Source organism: Mesitornis unicolor, unplaced genomic scaffold, assembly GCF_000695765.1.
Source record: "Mesitornis unicolor isolate BGI_N332 unplaced genomic scaffold, ASM69576v1 scaffold767, whole genome shotgun sequence".
NCBI classification, from domain to species: domain Eukaryota; kingdom Metazoa; phylum Chordata; class Aves; order Mesitornithiformes; family Mesitornithidae; genus Mesitornis; species Mesitornis unicolor.
Window position 1 is genome coordinate 73,085 of NW_010195480.1, and position 9,691 is coordinate 82,775.

The 9,691-nt window shown below is 37.6% G+C and overlaps 1 protein-coding gene across 1 annotated transcript in view; it reads right to left on the minus strand.

Annotated features, from left to right (window-relative positions):
• COL14A1 (collagen, type XIV, alpha 1) overlaps window positions 1-9,691 on the minus strand; it is a 114,330-nt gene that overhangs the window by 54,865 nt on the left and 49,774 nt on the right. Inside the window, exons 16-19 of the mRNA XM_010188114.1 lie at window positions 7,132-7,264; window positions 5,928-5,999; window positions 5,032-5,174; window positions 407-536 (exon numbers count right to left, since the gene is read on the minus strand). Coding sequence (XP_010186416.1) covers window positions 407-536; window positions 5,032-5,174; window positions 5,928-5,999; window positions 7,132-7,264 — 478 coding nt within the window. The remainder of the gene's footprint in view (window positions 1-406; window positions 537-5,031; window positions 5,175-5,927; window positions 6,000-7,131; window positions 7,265-9,691) is intronic.

Genomic DNA, 9,691 nt, shown 5'->3' on the forward strand with positions numbered 1-9,691 from the left:
CAGGACTTCTAATGACCTTTAGGAAGTAATGATCTCACACAAAAGAAAATTAAACAGTACAATGGTTGGTTTGATACTATCCCAGCAGGCAGTGTTTACTTTATTTTCTGCATTAGTTGGCTTGTCCTTGGTGGGCTATCTATCAAGGACTTGCAGCTTTATTACTCAACAAGTTTCTGCAAACTCACAGTATTTGCCTATACAATACATTTTGTCATTTAGAAGCAACCCATTGTTTATAAATCAATAAACTGATATTAAAATAAAGCTTAAGTCATATAAGTCATGCAAAATAAGCCTGTATTCATATTAAAATATATTACCGCAGCAAAGGAAAAAAAGCCAAAAGAGTAAGTCTTTCTCCATGAATATCCTGGCCAAAGACAAGCAGGAAGTTTGGACTTACGAGTTTTGCCAGGAGCTGAGACACTGACTCCTTCCCCATCAGAATAGATGGGAGTGATGGTAACTTTGTATTCTGTGTCAGACAGCAGAGGCTGAAGCAGAAGAGTGTTTTGTTTCCCAGGCACCATTACCTGGATGGTCAGAAAAATAGAAACAATAAAGCTTAATGACTAGGGCCAAAACATTTTCTCTCTTACATGATTTCTGATACTCCATTCCACTAGTATTGCTGTATAGGTTACATTTCTATACATTTCTGATGCTCTACGGTAAAATAAAATAATTAAATTATCTACCCTTTCAGCAGATCAACTAGTTACATTTGAGTGAAATAAAAAGGAGAATGTGCCTATGGAATAACACAGTTTTATATTAAAACTATGAGTGACTACAGCTCCATAAACCACCATATGAATGGTTAATACTTAACAATTTTACTGTATAGACAAAATATGATTGTCCAAAGCTACGTCCATTAATAAAGGTTGATTGTTATGTTCTTTGGGGTCAGAAAATCCTCCTTCACTGGGAGAAAGGAAAACAAATTCAGGAGATCAGGACGGATGAACTGAGTAAGTAGGAATAAGCCACGTTTGTCCCATCTGCGTCTACTCTGGGAACAAGGAAATGAAGGTTGCTATTTAGGAAAGGAAGCAGTACATCCCACAAGTAGCAGAGGATCCCAAGCTGCCAAGAAACAAGGAAGCTCTGCAGCAGAAATCCAACCAGGCAACCCAATAGAAGTAGAGAAGCTGTAGAAATCCCTCTAGGCAGTTTCAGGTGTGCTAGAGCAAATGTTTCAAACTGCTGAATTAAGCATTGTTTCTTTAATACAGTACAAGGTTTCCCCATGAGCAGCTATTTCTGAAACCCTTCAATAGATGACTGAATTTTAGCCAAAGCCTCAAAACCCAGTATCACAATAGTGGTGGTAGAGGTGCCCAAGTAAAGCCTTGCAATCTTTTAACTTGTCAGTAAAATTTTAAACTCAGAGACGCTCCAAAGCCTGAATAGGAGCTACTTAGTACACAAGTAGACATGGTAAAAAAGAGAAACCAATCCTGTTTCCTGCACCAAACCCATGCTCTAAAGTGATGTTGAAAGCAATCATCCCAAGGTTCAAACTCTTATTTTGGACCTTCCCTAGCTCATGTCCATCGTGTGAATGTGTCACCTGAGCCAGCTACTGCAAATATTTGGCAAGAAGTTAAGAGACCTATAAGCCCTTTAAACCCAAGGGGAAAATGCAGAAACTGAGCCTAAAAGTATTTTGTTGTTTCAAAGACGATTATCGCGTGATGATGGCACAGCAAAATTTTCTGAAGCATATACTCAAAAAAGGAAGTTCTCATCAGTTTTAATGCTCTGGGACACATTCAGACTACTTCTAATTTTCACAAGTGATAGACAGAAGGAAATTAATCTTGTACACCCTGGTGTTGGGACTTGTCAAAAAATTACTTCATTCACTGATCAAAACCATCTAAAGACATGAAAGAGGTGAAAGATCCCCAAACTAAACTCTTCCACACATGTGCCCAAAACACAGAAACCAAGTTTCTGAAAAAGAACAGCCAACTTTTGTTGTTGTTGTTGTTGTTTTTTTCTACAGAACAACATAGATTTCAGCAATGAGAAACATTTTTGGCTTTAAGGAAGAAAAAAAATGTGATCCATGTGATCCTTCCAGTATGTACAGCACACCCAAGAACATAAATGCAATTTAGGGCTTGACCCTTGTGTAGTGAAAAGTATTCTATTACATTTTCTAGTCCTTGATTTTCAGCCAATTGTATCAAGAATTAAAAAACTTATTAATATTTTTATGGAAAGAGAGGAGTAAGTAAAATTTATACTACTGAAATCAGAGCCAAAAAATGTAAGCGTCCACCACAGAATTGTCAGGCTATAGTATATTTAAGCCCAAGTTCCACAAAACTTTTGGGTTCTGCTTAAGAAAAGTACTTAAACATGTAAACACTCCCCTAAAACTTGAACATTTGTGTCATTTTATTGACATCTGTGTTGCACCTCTCCAGTGCTTGAAGGCACATGATAAAATACATTCCCTCTGTTTAAAATGTGTTTTATTTTAAGCATAATCTTACGTCATTCCTCATTCAGTATTTATGGATGTGATTAATTTCAAACATGAAACACATGGTTAATCTGTTTGCTGAATTGTGACCATAGATAATAGTACTTGAGAGTGTAGTTAAAATTAAGTAATTTGCAGAATTAGAGCCAACTTAATCTAGAGTCTACCTAATTTTACAATTTTATACTTTTCTTTAATGAGCTTCTGAATCATCTCTAATCTCCTTCTGATAGCCAGAATCTTAATATCTTTCCTTTTTAATTTTAAAATTTCCTTTTTTAATTTCCTTTTAAAGTAATAGTCTATACTAACATACTACATTTATATCATCCAACTGAATTTGATTAAGCTTCCCAGAGCTGAAATAGTAGATCTGGTCTCTAAACTTCTGAAACTCTGGTTTATTGTCAGAAGAAAGTACAATTTGTGCCATTATGCTCTGCAAGTTTGCACTGTATGATATACTACACTATCATATAGTTGTAAAAGTTCATTTTCATATTCTAACGAGACGGCTAAAAAGTAGTTTTCTAACAAGGTCTCATAAAAGATGAACGACACCAAAGTGAAAAAAGACTGATATATATTTTTCCAAGAAAAAAAGATATCAAACTAACTCCTTTTAACATTTTTTTATTGACATAGTCTGATACAGGGCTAAAAATGTCAGCTGCTAGACATCAAGAAGAATATCCCGTATTTTCAACATAATTGTTCTATAAACAGAAGTGAGTCACATGGCAGACACAGGAGGAGAATGATACGGGGAATATTTTTGCATTCTGAGCTATTTACTAAGAAAATAACCTTGAACTATACAATTTATTATCTTAAATGTAGCTACATAGAGCTATCTCGAACTTTTATAGCTTAGTTTTTGTGGAAACTAAGCACCGCAATAATAAGATTTCCCCAACCTTGCTTGGCATCCCAGAATTCTGAAATTATCTCAAAAATGGTGAAGTCTTAAAATAATACAGCTAGGGCTTCTTTTTTATTATTATTTCTTATACACAGAAGAGAGTACATGTAGTACTCTTCTTTCTTTCAAATATTTTCCACAATCTTGAGCACACGAGACTTTTTTTGTGTAAGACTATTTTAATTTTGATCATCACATGGTATTAGAGAAAATAATAAATATTCTTAGGCACTTAGATTAAAAGGTGCAGTCCTTACCGTGACATGTTTATTATTGTGACCTGGACAGGCTGGAAGGTTGGACAGGGAGAAACTTAATAAAATTCAACAAGGGCAAGTGTAGAGTACTGCATCTGGAGAAGAAAAAAACCCTTGTACCAGTACAGGATGGGGGCTGACCTGCTATAGAGCAGCTCAGAGGAAAAGGACCTGGGAGTCCTGGTGGACAGCTGACCATGAGCCAGCAATGTGCCCTCACAGCAAGAAGGGCAATGGCAACATGCATTAAGAAGAGTGTGGCCAGTAGGTCGAGGGAGGTTATCTCTCCCCCTCTACTCTGCCCTGGTGAGGCCACATCCAGAATACTGTGTCCAGTTCTGGGCTCCCCAGTTCAAGAAGGACAAGGAACTACTGCAGAGAGTGCAGTATAGAGCCACGGAGATGATGAGGGGCCTGGAGAATCTCCCCTATGAGGAAAGGCTGAGAGAGCTGGGTCTGTTTAGTCTGGAGAAGAGGAGACTGAGGGGGCATCTCATTAATGCTTATTAATATCTAAAGGGTGGGTGTCAGGAGGATGGGACCAGACTACTCTTGGTTGTGTCCAGTGACAGAACAAGGGCCAATGGTCACAAACTGGAACACAGAAGGTTCAACTTAAACATAAGGAAAAACTTTTTTACTGTGAGGGTGACAGAGCACTGGAACAGGCTGCCCAGAGAGGTTGTGGAGTCTCCTTCTCTGGAGACATTCAAAACCCGCCTGGATGTGCTCCTGTGTGATCTTCTCTGGGTGATCCTGCTCTGGCTGGGGGGTTGGACTGGATGATCTTCAGAGGTCCCTTCTAGCCCCTACCATTCTGTGATTCTGTGATGTTCAGGTTAATGAGCAGTATGAAAACTCTGCATTTGAAGTTTAATTACCTTGCTTTAGCAGAAAATTAGGCTTTTAGGGAAGGAGCAAAATTGCTGAAGGAAAAAAAAATATTTAAGACTGTCCTGTACAAACATTTAAGAGCTGTTAAAACACAATCTCAGGATAGAAAAAGGCTTAGGAGGAAAAAAATGCAAACCAAAAAAAAATCAACCCAAAACTTGGACAAATTTTGAAACTACAGGAAAAAGAGGACAGGTAGCTAGCCTTTTAACTATGACTTCTTTAAACATCTGTGTGACTTGGCCTTGATCTTACATTTAGCTGCTCTTGCCTACAGTGCAGCAGGTGCTATACGATTCAAACTTTGAAGTTCAATCTCACAGTAATATCAAACATGGATCTTTTACTAATTGCAACAGTAGTGTAATATAAGGAGAGACTATGCCTTAGCAATTATTAAACAAACTTTTCAAGTGTATGAAGCCATTCACAAAATCCATACAGACCATTCTTACCGCTTCCTCAGCACGGTCACCTTTCGCAGTGAGATAGGTCACTCTGAACTGCTGAACATTGTAATCTGCAATGTCCCATATCACTCTCAGACTTGAGGTTGTTTCATCATCTATAACAAGATTTCTGATTCCTGGTCGAAAAACTAAAGGCAAAAATATATAATCAATATTTTCTCAACGCTATTTTTAGATTTAAAATTGTGCTAAGTATCACTAAGTAGCTGCAAGCTCTACTGAAGTCATGGTGGGTCTGCAGATCCATGGTGAGGCAAACTCATATAGTTCAGTCATACTTGGGCTTAAGAAGATTAAAAAACTTTAACTATTTAATAAAATAACAGTTATCCTATACTGCCATCAACATATATTACCCCATCTGCTTTGTTTATATTATTTGGCTTATGAAGCTTTAGAAACAATACAGAACTGTTGTTCCTTAAAAGTAAGTTTTCTAATTCCAGGGAAAACAAAGAGAACACTCAAAACTAAACAAAATTCTGAGAAGTTTCCAAGTTTGTGTTTATAAAGGGAAAGAGAGCTGGATTTTCCAAATTAGTCTCTGTGTTTCTATATAACATCGCTGGTATCATTCAGAGTCCCTATATTGCATTATAAGCTGGCTCTTCATCCAGACGTGGCACGAGCAGGAAGGTGGCCACACGCAGAAGGGTGGTGCAGGAGCACAACAGCATGCACCTTTCACCGGTGATGTCTCTTCCTGGAGTCTACACCTCCACAAGATCTGCTGTGCCAGTGTGCCACTGACCAAATGGACCATGAGCTACTGCGATTATCAGCTTCTCAGTAATATCACAGCTCTCTCCTGTGTGCTTGTGGGGAGCTCTACCTATTTGCATTTAAATAGCATTTAATCTGTTAATATTTATTCTCATTACCTGCTGTGGTGGGCTTAGACGTTGTGGTACTCATAGTAGTCACCGTGTCAGGTATTGCGGTTGTCATTGCAACTGAAAAACAATACTCGGCTCACTGACAACTCAACGAGACATGGAAGTCACAGCATTTATTCCGTATTTCTAAATATGACAATGAAGCTATGTGCTCACATCTACAAGTATCCCACACACTTCAGGCATTTCAGAGACTAAAGGGGAACTACTCATTTAGTTTACTTTAGGCACATATATTTGCAAGATTAGCACTTAGATCTACAGATAAAACACAATTACAAGCTGTACAGTTAAATTGCAATGCATACAGTTTCCCACATTTCTGGCTGAACTATACATAACAACTTCCACTTTGACCATTTTTTAAGGTTGCCAGATTAACTAAATTGAAGCTTTTTAAGGGTGCTTCACTTCCGTCCAAATAAAAAACAGAAAGTACACTCAGCAACACTGGGCAATATCAGCATCATCTGGATGGGTAGGGGCTTCCTGTCTTAACAGAAGCCTGCAATTGAATTACTGAGAATCAAACAAATTTTTGAACTTACACATGAAAAATGTAGTTTTTTTACTTAACCAAGTCACTATTCACAAAAAGAGAGTGGATAAAGCAATCTACCTGAAATGCTGGCCATTGTTAAGATTATAAACTATAAAATACACTGTATGTGATTTTCAAGTTTTATCTTTGTTACTTCCATGTTAATGTCACGGGATGCCTATGTAAGGTTTTCAGACCACTATTTCAACCAAGACTGAATTCACCTCTAGTAAGTATAAATTACATAAATAGGAAAGGAAAGGGTATACTGTAAAAGCATTAAAAAAATTAAATCCTTGAAAATTATTTACTTTAAAACATTTACCATCATCACCATCCACCAAATCTAACATATCTTCTCATAAGGAACCCTGCGCAAAGACTAAATATTGAACTACAGGATGGAAGAACATTTACTGAGATCCAAAGGTTATTAATAGCACAGCCAAACCATGATTTTGATTCAATGCCATCTACCACATAATATTAAATAAGAAAAGCAAAAAACACAGTCAGCAAAGCCCTGGTGCTAAACCACCACAATATTATAGCTACCCAAAGATGAACTATATTTTAAATGCAAGACATATGCATTAAATGTAAATCACTTAAACATCTCTAAAAATTACAATCAAGAGTTTGCCTTACATGTAGCTCCAAGAACAGCAACAATTTCACTTTCAGTTTCATCATCAAAAACTGCCAGCAAAGAAACTTCATATTCCGTGTCGGGCAATAAACCCTCAATAACGTGACTGTCTGCGTCTCCATTTATGACAACCTAAGTAAGACAGCAAGATTTGAAAAAATCAGTTTTCCATTTGATTAATTTATATGAATTGACTGAAATGAAAGAAGGAAAATGGATCCTCCTTTAAAATAAATAAAATCTACACTCAGATCTGCTTAAATAAATTATTAGCTATGTTGAAATAAAAAGTATCACAGAGTACATCTGCAAAAAAAAACCACCATTAAAAATACTTAAAATGTATTTATTATTTTGTGGTTGGCCTGATTATTTCAATATGTAGTCTTATACTTTTACCCACAATTAATTGCTAAAGCTGATCATACGCATTTCATTTGAAAATCACTAAAATTCAAAACATTCATCAATGTAAGCAACATAACAGGCTAGATTAACTTTCATTCATATTCCTACCATTCAAGCATTGTTATGACAAATGTATTCAGCATCTCCACAGCCTTACAAAATGCTGTTTCTAGATCAGAATTATAATCAGAGTGACAGTGCCATACATCTGAATGTGACTTGAAAGAACATTCACTGCAGTTTTGGGATTAGGGGAGATAAGCTGATGAGAAGTTTGCTATAAAATGAGACATTTTAAATAGTAATTTTCCTTTTTTCTACTTATGACAGCAGCAGAAGATTCACATGTGCAATGTTAAGTGTAAGGAGAAGGCAGAATTCTGTGTGTTCCATTTATTTTATTGAAAGGGATCAACAGAAGGGCAGGAGTTGGAGCTAAAGGAACTGCAGGGCAGAATGCAAGGAGCCTGAGCAGTAATTCTGGTAAAATGAGCTGACTGGTTTAGGGAATGGTTTCTAGGTTACACAGACAGACAGTACAATAAAACAAACTTTCTCTAGGATAACACTGGCAAGTTTTTAAAGGTGGTCGCTGTATACACAGAATCAAAGTCAGACTTATAAAGGAAATCAACAGATATATGCTGCAAAAAATGGACTACAGCGGTTGGCAGATACAGTGAATCACACCTCATTCTTTTAATTGCAACAGGAGGTTTCCTAAGTTGGTCCTGGGGAAAGAGGAACTCAAAACAATCACAGACCTTCTCAACTCAGACACAGAAAACAAAAGGAGAAAGAAATTAGTTGGAGCCATGTCTTCTACAGCTCTCAAATAATGACTTAGGCACGCCACACTGCACTCTTTCTGGCACAGATTTTCTTGGGAAAATTTCAGGAATGAGCTTGAGTGAGTCTAGCTGTATTCTAAGTAGGTATGAGTAATACCTTCCTTTCCAATTCCCCAGAGCCTCTAGCCGTGTTTCAAATCACTATAAAGTATCTATACATAGCTGCTACCTTACACATAACTTAGGCATACTTTCTGAAGCCTAACTCCCATCACCCTCTACTCCCTGCTAATTTAGCCCACAGAGAAGACTACAAAAAAAACCACAAAGTGCTGATCTTCCAAGTGGAGAGGACAAATAACAGAAAGAAGAATAGTAAAACAAGCATATCAGTACAACAGCATGCATTCTCTACTGTAACCTAGAAATAAAAGGTCATTCTTAAATTTATTCTGGCTCTTTAGCACTGACACCCCACTAAAGGCTCCTCACCCACCAGCAGCGTGGTTGAAGTAAGCAGAGAGGTGTGTAATTCTCCCCGCCACCTCCTGACCCCACTCAGCTAATTGGCAAGTTGGGTCTTGGGAGAAAGACAGAGGGAGTGCGTGTCATTTCTCTGCATGACTGATCACTTAGCTGGGAAAGGAGCTTCGAGAGGCAACAGCCTGGAGGTATTGTGCTATCCTAGGCCTGACCCCATTAGAGAGGTCATGCAAGGAGAGCAAGAAAGCAGCTCGGGTATTTTTAATATTTCGACGTCCTAAAATATTAGGGCCTCCAGCAGTTCTTAGTGAATACAATGAACAAGTGGAATCTTAACAGTTCAAATATTTCTTGATCATTTATTCTCACACTCAAAGAACACATATATCATAAATCTCACTTTAAAAACACACATGGCTTAAAGGGATTCACTGACATCTACTCACTGGAACTTAAACAGAAACAAATCAGCTCACCTACTGCAGGAGAAAATGCTAAGGGATGACCTGTGTTCACTCACTCATCTGACAACTCCTTTTCCCTGCACACTCATGTAATTTTCTTTCTTTCTTGCATGACTACCTCTTGCTAAGTGAAAGGGACAAAAGAATCAGGCTAAGGTAAATTTGCAGAAAAATCTGTCACATAACCTAAGCTGGAATGACTGCTTTCTGCCCTAATGGATGACAAAATGCTGCATGAATCCTAGGGTCAGGTGGGAAATGCCACCTTCCCCACTGATTTCTGTACCCAGATAACAGTTTGTGGATGTGGCCTCTCTTCACAGTGCTGATGTCAAGAGAGCAAGATGTTTGAGAGAGTCATTAAAGATTGAGGAGTACAAAAGAAGTCAGAAGAATGAGTAAAGAAAGAAAGG